This window comes from Gallus gallus, chromosome 5 (assembly GCF_016699485.2).
Source record: "Gallus gallus isolate bGalGal1 chromosome 5, bGalGal1.mat.broiler.GRCg7b, whole genome shotgun sequence".
NCBI lineage: Eukaryota > Metazoa > Chordata > Aves > Galliformes > Phasianidae > Gallus > Gallus gallus.
In genome coordinates this window covers 18,118,022-18,137,443 of record NC_052536.1, presented here as the reverse complement: position 1 = coordinate 18,137,443, position 19,422 = coordinate 18,118,022, and the positions used below count along the sequence as shown (strand labels likewise).

At 41.6% G+C, this 19,422-nt stretch overlaps 1 protein-coding gene across 1 annotated transcript in view; it reads left to right on the top strand.

The window, feature by feature from the left end:
- ABTB2 (ankyrin repeat and BTB domain containing 2) overlaps positions 1 to 19,422 on the top strand; it is a 128,510-nt gene that overhangs the window by 67,453 nt on the left and 41,635 nt on the right. The window contains exons 2-3 of the mRNA XM_040701801.2: positions 14,555 to 14,701; positions 17,374 to 17,584. Of these exons, the coding sequence (XP_040557735.1) occupies positions 14,555 to 14,701; positions 17,374 to 17,584 (358 nt within the window). The remainder of the gene's footprint in view (positions 1 to 14,554; positions 14,702 to 17,373; positions 17,585 to 19,422) is intronic.

Here is a 19,422-nt window from a genome sequence, read left to right as displayed (position 1 = left end):
AGAGAAAAATGTCTCTTGCTGGCTACAGACAGTAAGTTGAGGCAGGCTTGCCCATGGACCATAGCAGAGCTAGGGAGGGAACCCAGACCTCATGCAAAACCATTTCTCCCTGCCTGGTATACCAAGCAACTTGCTAATTGGAGAGTAATATTGTTCCAGTTCTCAGGCTATCTGGGCTGATGTAACGTTTTGGCTGCAGTCAGGTGGATCATAATAAATTTTCTGGAACTATTTCTAGTTCTCTGTTTCTTTTGTTACAAACAACTTCTTGTACTTGGCAAATTCAATTTGACTCAGACTGCCTGAACTGTGGATAAGTTTTCTACTATTTTCTAGAAGTAAATTTTCCTATTATTTTTTTTCCAAAACCAAAACCCAATAAATTTAAAGGACCCTGATTGTTTTTCTGTATTTTGGCAGTTTATATTGCTTCTGCAAGATGTCGTGGCAGTACAGGGATGTGAATTCACAGCAGCTGAAGACAAACTAAATTGGGGTTGCTTCTGTCTCACCTATCCCTTTTTGCCCCCAACGTGTGTTCCCATTGCCTCTGTTAGGCCTGCTCTGGCATTTGTGTGTTTATACAGTGCCCGTATCGATTCAGGGCATTGATGTGACTAAAGCTAAGCCTCCTGAGAGAGGGGGGATAACAAGAGAGACATCCTTGTGTTTCTTGAAGCATCTTGTGAAACAACTCTACTAATGCCAATTCCGACAAAAGCGGATGGCAGGAACACAAAGCTCAGGGTCAGGAGAGAGAGCACTGTAGCTCCATTACTGGAGATAGTTCAATGGAAGTTTAAAACAGTGTAGGTGGTAATGAGAGTACCAAGCCTTCGGCTCATTTTTAATGCCGTGGCTGTCTTTGAGATGCTACCTTTTATTTGTGGCAGTCTGCATGGAATGAGTAATGCAGAGACACATGGATGCAATCTGGCCTGAAGGATGTTATAACAATGATCTTTCATCGGGTCAGCTCTTCAGAGAGGGTGAAAGGTGATCCAGTCTCCAGACAAAGATAGGTTATATGAGTGCCAGCTACCTTTGGGGTAGGTTGATGTGAGAGCTGTGATGTGAGTCTCCCATGCTGTTTGTTTGTACTGCAGATCCTGACTTGGCTGTGAGAACAGCTGAGGGGTAAAAAGCTTGTTTTTACTGACTCCAGTGTCCAGGCACCTCATCCAAGACATAACACAGAGGCTCATGTTGCATAGACAAACATAAGGGAAGTGTGGCTCTTTTCTGCTCTTGACAATTTTGGACGACTCTTGTATCTTGGAAATGAGAATAGTAGAACCTATGATAGCAGCAAGACTTTGATGTATTTTCTGTTTCTGAAAGCTGCAGCTTTTCCCACCTGTCAGTTCAATAATGGTTTTTAAGCACTACATAATGCAATTCTGGATGCTGCATATTTGAAAAGAAGTAGACCTTTGGATTTGACTCTCACAGATTTATTTTTTCTCTGTGTTTACCAGTTGTTTTTTTTTTGTAGGAGACTACATGCTTACACCTGAGTGAGACACCCAGCAGCATACAGATAGAGTAACAGTGAGCAGCAGATCAGCATTCCTCCTGGCTTAACTGAGCACAGATATTTGCACATTAGTTGCTGTCAGCACAGAGACCTCTTGACTTTATTAGGTCAAAGAAAGGTGCTAATCCATCACAGAAAATAGCTCAGCACTTGATTTATATTAATTCATCTTTGCTCCGCACAAATGCTTTGTTCCTTATCCTTCTTTGAATCTGGGCAGCCTAATATATTGGCATCTCAATCATCATTTGGCTCCCACTGAGATGAAGCAGCAGTGGTCAGGCCTGGAGGGCCGTAACAGTACATCAGTGATTTATTAGCAAGAATAGGGCAGAAAGGTGACAAGAATGTCGAAGAAAATAGGTAGTAAGGAGATTGTAGCATTTTTCTGTTAGTGTTTGGCTAATTATTTTGCCCTGAACTGTAAAACAGTAAATAAATAAATAAATAAAGCTACAAAAAACCCAGGTATATTCAGAGTCCAAAGCAGAATATCAAAAATTGATTTCTTTATCTCTGTGTCATCTTAAGCTGATCTTGAAATTAGCCCACAAGAGGTGCATCTGGAAACTGAATAAATTTGCCCAGACAGCTTCAGTGGTTATCAGATTCCATCAGTATTAAGACTCAGAAGTCCAAACTCTGCTATATCACCGTTTATTTTTTATGTCACTTTTCAGGGAGTGATGTGAGGGGAAAGGAATCAAATGATACTGATGGTTAAAGGTTAAGAGAGCATTTTAAGTTGTGCAAGATCCTGAAAAACTTAGGGAAAAAAAAAATGAGATATATGCTAAGAAAGCAGTGGCTCTTCGATATTGAACTGTTTTCAGTGCTCTCCCATTCTTGCACCAATTCTTTCATCAAGGGATGGTCTGTTTGTTTTTTTTCTCAGTTCCTTTCCCACTACTCTTCTTCCTTGTGTCTGTTCTCAGCCTCTTCGAGTTTCCTTTGCATTCCATTTCTTTACCCATCTCTGTTTTATTTCTGCTTTGGAAGGGATGAGACTCAAAAATGTCAACTCCACATACACTGCATAGCACCAAGGTTTTGGGGCCAAGAGATGTGTTCTTTATTCTATTCTGTCCTTTACTCATTCTGCATTTTCGAGTTCCCTAAATGAAATGACAGTGGAGTACAGTTATAGCTTTTTCTAGCTTCTCCTGTTTTAAAAGAACAGTCTCTTACTCAAATTGGTGCTTTACTAATTTGGTGAAAAGAGCCGAGTGCCATCTGAGGAGAACATTCTTTGGAAGCTGAGCCTCCCCACACATTCATCTCTCACAGTTGTAGCTTTTGCTTTCCTCCATGACAAGTTTAAAAAGCATTCTAAGACATTTTTCTTGGCGATAGTCAAAGCTATTAATGTTAGTAGAATATAGTGCTTGCATATAAACAGCTGGATCCAAAAAGTGCTTACTTATGTAGCATGGGATTATTTATGTGGTATGGACCTTTGCTTTTCAAGTATTTCCATGCTGCACACCTCTGCTACACAGCAGTAGAGATGCTGCAGGTTGCTGTCTGAGAGAGAATTGCATTGTGGAGCAGTATAGCCTAGCTTCAGCAGAGAACCAACAAAATGAAAAATGTCAATTTTATCTTATGGTCCGATGAGTATAGAAGCTTTATAGACAGTGATATTGTTTTGTCAGTGAGATTATCTAAGTATCTTCTTCTGAGATGTAGTTTTTTGTATTACTTGCCTAAGAATTGTAGGATCTCTGTAATCTGTATGCCAGACACTGTCATAGAATGTCTCCACAGGAATTTAGGAGCATCTCTGTTCATTGTTGGAGCACCTACGCCAACTGGAAAAGGAAAGAGCTCTGCAGAACGGAGCATATCTGCTTGCTTTTTTGGTAGCAGCCAGTTTGTGTCCTTCCTCAGGTCATCCCTATTAAGCAGATTCTTCTGATTCTGCATTTGACTGTAAGCAAGCTATCTTATCTTACAGGATAATTCAAGAATACTCATAAGATTAATTGGGTTTTTCTGATTTTGCAAAGTATGTAGAAGAATGGGCTTCACAGTCTCAGATAAGCTTGTAGGCACTCCGGAGGTTGCCTCCTACCCTGTGGATCCCTCAGATTTTGCCAGCAGCGATGGGCATGGGACTCAGCTGCTCTTGTGGAAAAAGCACAAGAAATGCCACTTCATTTTGCAGCTACCAGCAGGGATTCCACAGTGCTTAAAGAAAATGATTTTGGCTCTCTCTCCCTCATAGAAATAACTGATTTTTTTTTTTTCCTGTCTGTGAGAACAACCACTTTATTGGGAATGCTGGCGGCGCTCTTACCAGAGCTGTTGTGGCACACGTGCACTCACTGTGAGAGCTGTTCGGTGTTACTGCTTCTGGGGGCACAGTCGGTGTCCTCCTATGAATGCAGTTGTGTTAAGTAATGAGAACCTGTCTTCTGCTAAAAAATACTTCCCCTTTTGCTTCTGCAATAAGGCAGTTTTTCCTCTTTGTTATCATCTTATCTGAAGGAGGTTGGTCACCTCTACAAATCATTTTGTTCCAAGTGTCAAGAAAATAATTGCTGGCAATGGCCTGATTCTTTTCCCTGTTACTGAGTGTGACTTTGTTGGATGCTGCATGGTGTAAAATGGTGTAATGGGAATGACTGTGTGCAAGAAGCTGTGGGAAGATAGCACACCGGCAAAATGAATTTGTACATGGCTGAATCTGTTACAGATACGGTGCATGTGTGTAATAAAGATATAAAAATGCATTCTCCTTATTTAAAAACATTAGAACGTGGAGATTCTCAATTCCATCCTCTACACGGATGCCATGTTTAAAAGAAAAAGGGAACATGTGGCAGTGTTTTGAGATTCTTTAGGGAGCCACGCCCACCCCATCTGAGAGCTGTAAACAGTGCTGCTATTTATGCTTATGCAAAAAAAAGAGATGCTGTTCTATAATAAAAACACAGGCAACCTGCTTTTCTTCAGAGCTATTTCGAGTTCTGAAACAATGCTGGGGATCCATTACTCTGAGCGGTTTCCTAACCAAGATCTTAATGTAAATTTCTATAAATAATATAATGGCAACAGCATTCTGTTGAAAACAAAATTCAAAGAGGTACTGTTTGGAAAGTGAATACTTGCTTGGGGCAGTTATATTTAGGGCTCTAATGGAAGTGTACAAGTTATGCTTTTTATACAAACTATAAATGGCTGCAACCAAGAGACTTTGAAATGCATTTGGCATTAATACAATGTGAGATACAGGACAGGGCCTTGTAGTGCAGATATTCTTTCCCCCCCCTTTTTTTTCCTGTGGGCTTTAAAACAGTTGCCAAATTCTTATGTTGTTGCTACCCCAAAGAGTGCTTTCAAAAAAAGGTTTTGTATCTACCCTTGTTTGTAATTGGTGCTGAGCTGTAGAAAACTGCAAACATGGTGATGATGAGTAGACGATGAATGAGCAAGAAAGAAGGATACAGGCTGCAAAATAGAGAGTAGAACAGGTGCTAGAAGCTGGAGCAAGTGGGATACAGCATTGAAGAAAGGCAGGCATGAATGTGGATGGTAGGAGCTGGTACTTCAGTATTGTAGACAATGTGTGAAACAGTCTTGCAAAGATAGAGAAGAAAATTCAGCAGCTGGTGAATAAGTGGAATTCCTCAACTGCACTTCTGCTGTTGGTCTGTAGTGCAAAATTCTGCTAACACTACTAAAACACTCTTAGAAAATAAGCCCTGTCTAATGGCACACGTCAAACACAAAAATTGTTATCCATGTGGTGGAGATCTGTGTTTAAACTCGTTCTAAAAGCTTAGGCTGACCAAAGCTAATGTTGAGGCAAAACTGATTAAAGAAATTGGGGTAAAAATGGCAAAATGATTCATGCGAGTTAACGCTGGTGTGACCTGTAATTTATTGTAGCTGTGCTGATGACAGCGTTGAAGATGAGGTAGGAAATCTGCTCTTTCCAGTCTACTTTGTTGCAAACTAGCAAGGATACTCACCCTAAGTTTTGTGTTGTCTGCTCAGTGAGTCACACCCTGAATCATTATCAACTACAAGCACAGTGTGTATGTGAGCAGGACTCCAGACCCATGCCCTCTGGACACCAGACTTTTACGGTCTTAGGACTGGGCTGTGTTCTGCTTAGGTCCAATGTCAATGTAGAATTGAGTGGCAGAAGCCTGTTTCAGCCTGGCAAAAGTCAAAACTGCTCAGATGTGCATCAGAGGACTTCTGTTACTGACAGCTGACGGAGACAACTCTTGACTCACATAAAAAGTCCTGTCCTTTAGAGAAGTAGTTCGCTTACTGTTGGGTTAATGTTTCCTCACGGCTTCTTTAAAATGCACATAGAATAAGTGTCTCTGATATTTTTAAGTCACTGACTCATATAATTGCAGTCTGGTTGTTTATTAGTAAGTAACCACAGTACCTAGAATTTTATTTTAATGACATGTTTACTACAGCCAGGAGGGTCTAATGGAGGTAGACTTTCATCGGGCCATTGGCTTACTTGTACAAAGAAGTTTATGGGCAGGGGCCATGTAGGGTCATACTTCCAAAAGATGACCCTGTGCGGTGCCATGTGGGCTGGTGGAGTACCAGGGCCTCCGTGTCACCACCCTGCCTGGGGAGGCCTACCATGGCCTGGGCACATGCAGTGTGCCCTGCTCACACAGCACAGAGCTTCATTCTGCTCCTGGGACGCTGACATCTGCCCTGTGCTCTGCTCTGGAGAAAGCATCCTCCTGCTAGAAGGAGTGCTTGGTGCCAGTAGTAGATAGACTGGGAAGGGTTATTCTGGAGGACTGTCCTCGTCAGATTATCTATCTAGATCTTTCCTGAGAAAAGGAACTGGGAGTGACAGAGGATGTAATTTTACTATCTTCCTTGTATTTGGCAAGCATACAGATCATGGGATGTATAAATAGAAGAATTGAAGGCAAATAAAGAGGGGTCATTATGGCATGTACAAAGAGCTTAGTCAGACCACATCTGGAGAACTGGGCATGATTCAAAGACCATATTTCAGGAAGGACAGTGAACAATAAGGAGTGGTTTAGAAGGGAGTATTGTAAGAGGATATTGGGGCAGTAGCTAGTGCCTGCAGTTTTATTAGGCATAAGCTACATTCCTCCTGGTTAATCCAAGTGAAGCTGTTTTTATGGCAGAAGAAACTAAATTGGAGACATCTAAGGAATTCCAAGGTGATTGAGGAAGCGATAGTAAATTCTTCTCGTTAATCCCCATAGTAATGATACTAAAGGATTAAGTGTTTGAGGAGATGCCATTATGTATATAAATATTTATATATCTTTGTTGTTTCTACGTTTGGTATATTCATACAACATTTTTTGCCACGTTTGTCAGAATAACTGTCCCACCATTGTATCCACACCAAAATCTCTATTAGGTTAGAATCTATTTTGCCTTTCTTACCCCCATCATCTGGATAAAGCTTTTCTTCTTGTATCATGAGCCCCATTGATGTGGAATTACACATTGCCATAATACTGTGTTCTTTCATCTCAGTAGCTGTTGTGTCTCAGCACTGTGGGATTGTTGAAGGTAAAAAGGGCTACATAAATGAAAGACATACTGTTGCTAAGGGACAAAAAAAAAAAAAAAGTCCTATTGACACTACAGGAAATGGGGATGCTGTTGTTAAATAGCATAAAGGAGTAAAGTTGTTCTGTCAGAGTGCCCTTAACAGGAATAAAGCGATATCCCCATTTTACAGAAAAGTGAACTAGGACACTGAGTAAATTGGTTGGTTGGAGTTTACACAGCCAGTTAATGGTAAGGCTTCTCTGCCTGTTGGACTGTGCTCATTTTTTGGCACAGCATTCTAGTTTTGTATTTCTTCTTTGGCTCAGTGTTGGCCAGTTTCATGCAGGAAAGGTCTAATGCCGAAGAGTTTCTGAACTGGGTGATTTGAACTTTCTGCAAAGACTTGGTGTTCTGATGCATGAGCCTTGAAAGTTGCTTCTCCTCCTTTTGTCTCTGTTTCCCCATTGAAGAAATGGAAATTAGGATAATCACCAGCTTATAAAACCACTGATACCTTTTATCTTGCAAAGTATGCTGCTGCTGCTAACGATAAAAATTGTAATGTTTTTTGGCAGTCATTACAATATAAACCCGGGACATATTCCCTTGAGCTCATGTTCAATTAAGCACTTGAGTCCAAGCCAGGCTAGTGGTTGTCCAGAAGACCACAGGGATATGGAAGTGGGATTAATGACTCAATAAGTACTGACTCAGTACTAAACCCAGGCCTTTCTCCTACATCTATATTCATTTTCAGTCCTGTCTGTCACAGATGAATTCAAATGTGGTTGCTCTTATAGATACTTCCTATCTTCTCCACTCTGGCGTTCAGCCAAATTCCATCATTTTCCTAGCAAAAATGAGGCAGGTGTGCATCATGTTTGTCGGTGTGGTTGTGAATACACAGTTACTTAGGAGAAAGGAAACATTTAAAGATTTGTAGTAACTGCAGTAATAGTCTTTTGCTCTTCCTCTGGTGGTGTGTACAGAGGGGAGATTCCCTAGCTCTTGTAGTACTGGGAACTCCACTGCTCTGACCTGCTTTTGGAACACGACGTACTGCAGTGCCCTAGGCTCCAGCAAAGGGCTGGTAGCTTGTGAGGGTGCTTTAAAACTCTGCTTTGGGATGTTTTGGTACTTCAGTCAAGTAGTGCCTGCTGACACTGAGGACAGCAGGGACCAGAGCATATGCTTTGAGACAGTGCATCTCTGGTAGTAACAGTCCTGAAGTCCAGGCAAACAGTGAGTGGGCATGTTTGTGTTTCAAGCCCAATGACTGTGTGAGGGTGTTGTACAAGTTTCTGTATGTGCTTCTGCCCAGTACGTAAGCTTTTGTTTTCACCTCTTAACTGCTTGCTGCCGGCTGGGCTCATGCTGTGTATTCTGGGCATATGGGGCAGCTGGGGCAGTCTCATTCCATGACTTGGTATGCCACGGTGCACCTGAAGTCCTGGTCCTCACAGATGGCATCACAACTCTGAGATTTCCTTCAAGGTAAACTGATAATTATGTCTAGTTGTATTTGTGAATAAGGACATGGAAAAATTGACTTGAAGGGGACGTTGTCCTTCCAGGCAGTTAGACCAAGACCAGGGAACTTGTGGTAAGGGCTATGTGAATGAATCCCTTGGATCCATCCAGAACTGTGCAATTAGGACAGCAACTCTTCAGCGGGGAGATTCAGCTCAGCAGTTGCAGAATACTTAAAAATCTTCTTTCTGTGTTTGGAAGTTTTCTATTCCTTTGCTGCTTCTCCTGTTTTCAATTCAGTATTGCTGTGTAGTGTGTATGCAGATACAGGGTACTGTGTTTGATTTTTCGTACTGCTGACAGAGACAAACTGAAAGGGTTTCCTGCCTGCTTTATAGCAGCATATTATTTTCCTATATGTTAGCAATTATATTGTATTGTTTCCTGATCACAAGTCTTTCTCACAATCTGTAGCATGACTGTACTTGATTATATAGCCTGATGTGTTTAGATTTCAGTATGCTATACCAGGAACACTTTGCCTGTTATTTCAAGTTTTTTGTTTGTTTGTTTAGTTTCTAGAGTAAGCCTGTCTTATTTCATAAAATAAGGGTTGATCATAGCAGTGTGTGATAGTGGTTTGGCAAAGGGAAAACACAGAGTATCAGGAATTGGCATTAACTCTAGGTGGTACTGTGTGCTCTAGGTCTGTACTGAGTTGATTGGCAAGCGGAAACTGCATGGCATTTTGTTGCTTGGTAAAATGGGAAACAAAAAACTGAAGAAAAGCCTTGAATGCTGCTTGCCATGAAGAATGATAGGACTTTGTGCAAGGTGACAGCCATCCTGGTGTCACGGCCAAATTCCAATGTGGGAACTGCAGTTGCAGTTGGGTGAGATTTTTACTGGGTGCATTGAAATGAGTGAGATTTGGCTGTTCAGCGTAGTCAGGTCATTGCTGTCTGCCTTCAAAATTCCACATCACAGCTCAGCTCACTGGGAGCAGCTATCATTGTCACCTCTGAGAATGTTTCTTACAGAATTTATCGCGAGCCAAATGTTGCAGAAATATGTTGGTGCTGAAAACTGAGGCCATATTTTTTTCCTTGTATGTAAGTTCCTAAGACACTTCTGTGGCACAGCACTTCTGCTCATATTGACAGGAGTTCTGACTTCATGTATGTGACTTACGCATTAGGGGCATTTAGAAACAATCTGTAAGCTTTAAAGAGGAACGCAAATGTTCCAATGGCTTTCATTTCTAATTGGTTTTGTCAAATAGAAATGTGTCTCCTGTTCTCGTTTGCATTGTGGTAGCATTCAGTAAAGATCCCCGCTGTTAGATGCAGTGCACACACAATTCACAAAGAGAATGCTTGCCCGTAGAACTCACTTCTGTTCTGGCCAAAGGGAAAAATCAATGCACATTGTATTGTCTCATAGGCTCTATTATGTTTATCATAGGGGAAAAAAATGTGTACTTTTCTGGCTTGGTAGTTTGCAGTGTGAGCTCCATCCTAATTATATTTCTGATTCTTTGCCTAAGCTGTCATGAATACAGCCAGCTCCCAGGATCTTAAGTTGTGCACCTCTGAAATAATGGAGTTTGTACCCTGGGCAATTTCCGTGAGGAATCCCAGACAGCAGAATTGGAGTGCTTTCCAGACAAGCCTCATTGGCCCTTTGCCACTTTGAGTGGCCCCATCTTAACCTCCAGACATCTTGCAAGTGTTTGAAAGTCCTCAAACAGCTGACATGTTAATCTTTAGGAAGTTGTGTCCCAGCATGAAGGATTTAGATTAAAGTAGAGAAAGCACAGAGAAAATGATTACAGCAAGGTAAAAGTGATGGATAGTTCTTTTTTGTGAACGTAACTTGTGAACAGCATGAAGTGTTTGCATTTCTTTGTATTTTGATATCAAAAGAGCAGAAGTTGATGCCAGCCTCTTTAATCACCAGAGAGCATCGGGCTTGACACAGGGCGCCTTACCAAAAGTTCCTTGCTTGAGGGTTGGACCAATTGCCCAACTCAAGGAAACCAAGCAACACTGTGTGCAGCCCCGGTCATCTCATGAGCTGCCATGTTACAACCAAAGCTCTCAGCAGAGCTGCTGCACTTCTTAAAGTAGAAAGATGTCCAAGGGTGTAAACAGACTTTTTCCCTGGGCCTTGCTCAGGCTTTGGAAACATTTTCAGTTGCTGCTAAAAAGCATCAGATTACAGACAACAATTTCAAAATCTGTGGGCAAGCAGAATAATTTCAGTTTAAAGAACTGTTTAACTGGAATTTCACCCAGTTGTGAAGCCTTTTAAGACCATTGGCAGCAAATGCCCATGAACAGGTTTCATATATTAACTGAGGTAGAATAAATATGCCTTTATTTCCAGCTGCTATTTCAAAGGCTATGGAAATATCAGAAGCAAATTGTTAGCCAGCTGTGCCTTCATCACAGCACTACAAACGTGCTTTCAATCGGGCTGCTACGGGGTGTTGCCTCACACCATCCTGGAGAAGTGACTTCTTAACTCGTTGTGCTCTTTAGGCTTGATCTGAGCCACGCTAAAATTAATACCTCTCACTAACTTTGCTTGGGCTTAGATCTATATTTAAAACCTTGAGTAATTAAAAATTGTGATCAGAATGCCAGGGCACAGCCAGAGAAATGTATAAAGCACAACATAGCCCACGTGAGATAATATAAGAAGGGGGGTGTACGTGCCTGCGTGGCTCATTCCTGCATGGTAATCAGGTGCTGTTCCCTGCTGTTGTTCTGTGGGGGAAAAAAACATTCTTGAATCTCAGGATGTAAATCAGCAGTTCTGCCATGATTTTGAACATAAAGAGTGTTTAGATATTAATTGATGTATTTCAATTATAGTTTTCCTTATTTAGTTAGCCATGATTGAGATCAGCGTTGCTGCAAATATAAAAAATACAGAAATGTGAATGCCAGGTATAAATAGAAACCGTCTCTACCATCATAATATCTTTTATCTACAAATTGTTTGGTTTGAGTGGGAGGAGAGCTGATACCGCCATTTGGGGTACAAGAAGGCATTGCAATGCAATTGTTTCTATGATCAAATAATTTCTAATACCAATTAGGAAAAAAAAAAACAAGCCGTGTTCCTAATTATAATACCAGTAGTCCAGGCTTGACTGCAGATGTTCTTGTGCCTGAATTTCTGATGTAAAGAATGACTGTGATGCTTTTCCAACTCTGCAGTTAGTGGAAATATATGGAAAGAGAAATAATCATCAGCTCACTGCAAGATGGGGGCCAGAAAGCTCCTCAGTAATAACTGTGGATTAAGTTTCTGCTTTGCTGCCTATCCAGTGTCTGCTCTCAGTCCATCTCAAATGCAGCACTGAGATGCAATTTCCACTTCCTGGGCTTGCTCAGAACCTAACGAGACCTGTCAGACTGGGTGAGCCTTTGGGAAGCCTTCTGTAAGGAGAGCCTGATTCATCCTCTACCACGATCCTATGAAAATCCCAGGTGACATCACAGGGCCGGAGGCTTAGTAACTTCCTTACTTCTCCTTGGTACAATGAGGATATTCCTCAGCAGTAAAACAGCAGGTGAGAGCATAAATCTTGTCCACAACTATCTTGTATGAGCAATTTCTCCAAAAGTAAATAAATCATCCCTGTTTCCTCTTAGCCACAGCACCTGGTGAACAAATAACCAAATAACTGAGGGTGTAGTTTCACACTTGGGCCAATCTAAATCATTCTGCAAATCTTTACTTTAAATTCCTTTTTAGAAAGCGGAACCAACTGAAACTGGCTGGCAGGGGAAATAACACCCCATTTTTTTGCTCTGAGTGGTTTAATAATGTAACTGCCAGTTTCTGTTTTCGCCTCTGTAGAATTATATGCCTCTATTTGAAACTTTTGACAAATCAGTCTATTTTTGTTCTCCCTCTGCCATAAATCCAATCCATATGTCTTAAAACATCCTCTCATAGCTCTAACGTGGAAAAGGAAGTGGCTTAGGCTCTGTATAGGCGGCCACAGTGTAGTTAGCAAGCTCTTGTAGTTTGAATGCATCGCTTCTGCTAGCTCTTAAAGCCTTGAATTCCTAATTATTCAGGTTACAGAGGGCATTGGCAGAGTTTTCCCCATTAACTAACAGTGGTGCACAGTGAAGAGACACAACGGGATAAATCATTCCCTTATCCTCAGATTGTCCAGGAAGTTTTTGATGCAGACCTTGGCTTTACCACCAAGCAGGATGCAAAGAGGATGTGAAAAGAGTAGGGGAGATCAATTCAGCATACAGTTTCAAAAGAAAACTTCAAGACAAAGAAACAAAGGTCTTGCCCAATACACTGCAGTTCAGCTGGCAAGGGCTTTGTTTGACAAGCGCAGCACCTACGTGACAGGAGGTCACTGCAATATGAGCAAAGTGTCTCCACATCTGAGACTCAACTGGGGTCAGAAGGTGAGACGGGAAGGAAATGTGGATTGAAACTGAAATATATTGGTGTGGCTGCTCATGGATCAAAGTTGAAATACCCAAAGTTCAGGATGCGGCAGGGTAAGAGTGCAGGGAGAAGTAGCTATAAGTCCCCTTGCCTAAAACCACAGGAAATTTAGGCTGAGGATATGCTGTTGCTGGAGTTGTGGATTGATTCATAATTAGCAGTATGGCTGCAACTGAACACGCCGTGTTACCGGAACACTGGCTGAGTTGACTGCAAAAAGCTTTTGCTCTACTGTGGATGCAGTGTCGTGCTGTGTGTCAATGGATCACACTGCAGGGTGCCTCCAGAGGAAGTGGGTTCCCTCTCCCATCCTGCCATGGTCACATATCCCTGCTCCCTTCCTCCCATCAGATGTAGAGGTCACCCCTTTCTCTCTGTGCCACACAGAGCAGTTCTGTGGCCACAGGGCAAAGCAGTTCAGCTCACTAATTTGAAGAAAAGCCAATCAACTAATGGGTCTTTTTTTTGAAGGAAAGCAGAGTAGGCAATATATTTTGGGTATCTGTGTGGGTGCGGATTTGCAATGTGGCTGCGGATTTGCCATGCTCGATTGAAGATTCAGTGCAGAAAGAATGACTGGTGGAAGGAAAATGACTGCCCCTTTGAGATACAACTTGCAAATTAGCATGAAGCTGTCTCATAGTTTTGTTTTAAGTATCCCCAGTCATTGCTACCCTTCCCAGCCTGTTCATCTAAATAATCTCTAATTTGTCAACAATTCAAATGAGTTGTAAGGGCAGACGTGGTCCAGGTAGGATGAGGTCCCAATAACAACTACACAAAACTGCTTATAAATCCTTAGTTCCATTCAGTTGCTGTGCATTAACTGTCTTGTATGCAAGAAGATGAAATCCTTCAGAATGGAGGGAGTGTGTGTGCAGTGAAGGCATGTGTGCAATATAACTCCCTTTCTAATCTCTCTCTCTAATATAGGGGTCATTTATAGAGAATATAGTCAACCTTGAAACTTGTGGGTGTAGTTTGGCAAAGCCAAAGGTTCACGCTTATAGAAACCACAGTCTGAATATTTGAAACTGCATGCAGGTTCAAAGAGCTGGCACGGCCTATGGCTTTATTTTTAGAGTTATAAAGATTACAGCTACCATTTACCCCAGGTGGACTTGAGGTTATCTTCTACACCTTTTAAAATTGGGCCCTTATATCTAGCGATCTGCATGCAGCTGTTCAAAGGCAACTTGTATGTGCACAGCTGAGTTTTTGTATAAACAATATGAGGGACTTCACTAAAGCTTTTCATGTAGCTTTATCTCAACTGCAGTTTCTAGTTTTTACAAGCTATAGAAACATCCAGCCTTGCTCCCTAGATCCCAGTTGCACTGTTTCATCCATTTCAATGGTCTTTATAGCACTACTGGATTTTGTTTGAACTGTTCTAAAGACCTCAAGTCCTCTGACTGAAGAAGGTGACAACATGCTTGAGATCTGCATCACTGCTATCAGTACAGAGACTTGCTTTTCTACTCCCAGAAGTTCACTGGTAACAGCTCTGTTTCTTGCTCTCTTCCTTAGGTGTGCTGTCTCTGCCTGCTTACTTCAGCCCCTACAACGACGGCTCTGTGTGCAGCGATGGACGGGCTGATGCTTACGCCCAGCTGGAACTCCGAACTTTAGAGCAGTCTCTGTTGGCAACTTGTGTTGGAAGCATCTCTGAATTGAGTAAGTTTCGGTTGTAACTGAGTGTGTGTTCCTTTCCATGAAGCAGGAGAGCCGGTCCCTCTGCTATTGAGGTCAGTGGGAGTGTTGCCACTGTTGACAGTGTGAGGAGTATTTATGTATGTTGTGTAAGGTTTAATTGTCTTGTGGTGCGGTTTATGAAAATCAGGTTGTTTCATTAGGCTTCATTATGTTTAATTCACCTTGGAGATGCATAAGATGTGGCTTTTCCAGCTTCTTGGTAGTTAGTGGTGCTAGTGCCAATAGAAGATGGATGCTTTTGCCTAGATACCTCTAGAGGCTTTCTTGTACTTTTGTGGAACATAGCAGTGGCACCTCCTTTTGTGGCAAAAAGGGTTCTCTTTTTTATTTTTTTATGCAGTGGAAATGTCAAGAGTGCAGGTTATTCAAGGAAAAGCTTTTTGGTTAATTAAAAAAAAAAAGTGGAGGGGGAAAAAAAAGCTGAGAGCACTTCAGTGACAAAAACTTCTTCAAAACTTTTTTTTAATGCTAACCAAATGAAATGTTCCATTCCTAGACTACTCACAAAGCCCTTTTAAAGTAAACAAAAATGATTTGTGTTTTCCTAGTCTACTTCTCTCTTGCAACGTTTCTGCTGGCATCATTTTCTCAGTTTCTACCATATGAATGCTAATGAATGTCAGGGGCCAGCAAGGAGTTTGTGGGTTTCACCATTTATTTTGCAACCTGCCTTAATTTGAGGTTTTCAAATTCCTTTAACACACCTCTATTTATCCTGAAACACAAGAGAACATTTGTAGCATGGGTCTATGATTGAATACAGCTTCCTCTCTCTTCCCCCAGCCCTGCTTTGGCCAACTTGGTTATTACACCTAGTGAATGGATCTCCTGATACAGTTGCCTGCTGATTTTTATTTTTATTTTTTTAATTTTGCTGAACAGTGCCAAAAAAATAAAGAGAGTAAGTGTGCAAAGGAGAAGGAACGTTATTCTGTGCTGAAAATTTGAATTCCAAATGCATTTCTTCTGTAATGTGCAGGTTTCTGTGTTAGTACCATTGCTGGAGCGTCCATGATGTTCTTGTAAAATTAGAGTGCAAAGAGTCTGGAGCTACTGAAGTGCAAAGGCAGAGACATTAGAAGGTTTTGGCATTCTGAAATGGGTCCTTAAGCTTGAATGTACTATGCAATGAACAACTGACATAACTGCAAGTGGAGATTTTTTAGTATTGCATTGATCTGAACCACTAATAGTGTTGTACAGACATATAGAACCTTTGTGGGGATTTCCCCCTCACCTGTGCAACATTAGAACTTGATGGGTTCAGCTGGAGGTTGATTGGCAAATTCAGTGTCTTGCTATGATATAAAAGAACAAATGACTTCCTAAGTGTTTCAGACAGAGGTGAGAATAATTCCTATTTCACATGGGTAAGTTCAAGACATTTTCTCAGGATCTAGCTTTGAGATGGGGTAACTATTTCAGTTCCATCCTTTCCCAGTATTGTAACTGTAGGGCACAATGGAGTAACATTTCCTGTGAGAGTCGTAGGGGACTGTAAAGCAACAGAGGATTCTCTCAAGTTAAAAAATAGACTCTAGCTATGTATAGTAATCGTTCAGACCAGTGGTATGGTAGTCACACTACTCAAAGATGTAGTGTCTGAAGCCTTTGTTGCAAAGCTCATGTTGTTTGTAACGTACCACAATAAAAGGAGAGTAAACAGGGTGTGCCCAAAGCAAGTATATTCCACAAATGTCAGCTTTATGTGACTAAAGAGTTTCTGCATAGCTGCTGTCTTGGGGTCTCTGCTCTGTGAACTTTTTATAAATCTGCAGCCTTTCAGGCTTTTCCTAGTAGAAACTGTGTAATGCATGTTGTCTTCAAGGCCTCTCAAGTCCACCAGTACTCTGAAACAGAGGCAGTTAGGCTCAAATTCAAAGACTGAGAGGACTCAGCATCTCAGAAAGCTTCTGGAGTGCACTTCTTACAAGGCTCGGGAGCAAATTCATGGTACAGCTTGTGACAGTCAGCATGATAAAGTTCAGCTTCTTAATAGCTGCATCATGTCTTATTGTTCTGGAGGAAGCTGCAGGTAGAGTGGGGAGGAGAGAATCAGACTCCTAAAAGAAGAGGCTTCTCTACTGAACGTATCATTAATTTGCCCTAAGTGCCTGAACCTCAGAGTCCAACTGAAAGAAATGGGAACAATCTATTAACATAAAATAGTGATTGTGGAGATTAGAAAAAAAAGTATTCGTATTGATAATGCTGGCTTTGCCATGTGTAAGCTGTGCTCCCAACTCAGGCAATAATGATTTTACAAAAATACAAACAGTTTTTGTAGGCAGGCAAGAAACTTTTTTTGCATGGTGGGGAAAAGGAGAAAACCATTAAAGCGGGATGGAAAAATCACTGGAAGGCTATTATTCTGGATGCACGGTGTCTGAGAGGAGTTTCATTTTCTATTTTCTAACTCATAAATTTTTGTTTGAAAGAAAGCTGGATTCCTCTTAGAACAAACTGCAAGAAGTGGCATCTTGGGGGCAATTTTTAGCTTAGTGAAATAAAAAGAATATTTGTACACAAAGAGCATTTCTCTCAGCAGTGAGAGATTTAATTTAGCTGAAAGAGTACTAAAAGAGGACTGTGGGTGAATAACAGAGACTCTTGTATTCTTTCTCCTTTTGCAGGTGACTTGGTATCACGGGCAATGCACCACATGCAGTGCTTGAACACCATTCGCCCAGGCATGAGCCCCATTCGGCAAACTCGGCAGCAGCAACCCATCTCCTGGTCACCTGATGCTCTCCACACCCTCTATTACTTCCTACGCTGTCCTCAAATGGAGTCTATGGAGAATCCCAACCTCGATCCTCCAAGAATGACCCTGAACAACGAACGGTATGTAGGCTGGTGAACTGTTAGTAGACAGGCAGTTAGGCTAAGAAAGTCTCCTTTTGTTGAGGAACTGCATGTGCCTGAGCAGCCCAGGCAGTTTTGCAGGATGCTACCTATCAGGCATCAGTTATTCCTGCAGTCAGGCCAGATTATGCTGTCAGCCCTGCCAAGTTTACTAAACCTTGGAATTGGGACTGGAAAGTGAGCTGTTTTTTCATACAATCTTTCCGAGCGAGGCATATACTGAATGCTGCCAACAAGGCTCGTCTGGAGACGCTGCCAAAAGTACATGTGGTTGCCTAAAGCAGTAAAGACCTTACCAAAGAAAATTTTACCTTCTGAATAGCACCAATTAACAATTGTCATCATTCTCAGGAAAAGCAGTGTCATTTGCTGTGCAGAATTTCAAAAGGATTTATGACCATTACTTATTACTTAGAGATTACTTCAGTTGATGCTGTGTGTCCTGTATAGAAAGAAATTTATACAGGAAGCCAGTAACTAAATAGAAATGCAGTAGGTTGCCATGCCTTCTGCCAGCATCATACCTGACTCTGAAAGTAGGCTCATTATTAGAGTGGGTCAGAAATTTTCCAGTGGGATGTTTTTTCTGTTAGAAACCTCCCCAGTTTCCTTCCTGCATGGCTCTTTGGCAGACTGCCTGACAGGCAAGTGGCAGCACAGAGCCTAGGAGCCCTCAGAGCCCTCACCACAAGTTCCTTGACAGGTCAGGCAGATTCTGCTCTTGTACTCCTCAGTTAGAAGGCAGATAGGTAACTGGTTAACTTACAGTTGTTTCCTGCAGAGAGACCTAGGTCTTCCAGGACGTAAGTTTCCCCAGTTTGAAATGCATATCAAGCTATGTATTTCAGAAATGTTACCTAAATTGCAATTTTTGGTTTCCAATGGACAGTAGCCAATACTTACGCTAAGTTACCTTTTGGATTTCTTTTAGCCTGCTGGACATTAGGCAGGTGGCTGTTTCCTGGCCCATCCCAAAAGCAGCCTGCGGTTGTGAAGTTTTGTAGGACAGTGATGTGTTGAAGCCTGGGGTAGAGATCACATTCACAAACTAAGAAAGCAGGGTGTCTGGATGGGTGAGCAAATAGAGGAGAACATCTCTGCAGATTTACAAATAGTGAGGTATCTTTGCACCTTTACCAACAGCCTCTGCTTCTAAAGTTGATTTCAAATCGTGGTACCATATGTCATTCTTAAAATTTATTCTGAAAGCCTAAAAAAATTAAACAACCTTTTTCTTCTTTCTCTATTCTGTGTACATGGGGATTATTCTTTTTCCTCTGCTCCTTGCTGGGTGGCCTGTGGATGTTGTTGTTTTTAATTATTACTTTCTATTTTTATTGAACCAATTTGTTTTTGCTGTCAATCTGCACTGTCTTCAGTCAGTATGTTTCTGATGCTGCAGGTCAGGCTGCCTCCTGCTTTGGCCTGTACCAAGCCTGCCTCCTATAGCTGCATTCCTCACCAGCAGAGCTGTGGTTGATGGCTTAAGGGTCAGAGCCTGATTGCTTAGGAGTGAGATGATTTCCTGAGGATAGCAGTAGAGTGAACTGTCTTCTTTAAAGGCTCTGATTTTACAGACTGGGGTGCAGAAAAACCTGTTGGACAGAAGGCAGCTTCTATAGCTGCAGTCTCAGTAAGTTACTTTAGTTAAGGAAAACTTGAGATAAGGAGAAAAGCACAAAGCTGTCATCACTAAGTTGCCTATTCTGACAATGTATTTTACATGTTACTTGTCTGTGTAGCTACCTCCTCTGTTTACTTGCTTTCATTTTCCTTTGGTTGCTGAACTATCTTTCTGTACTTTATCACCATTCGTA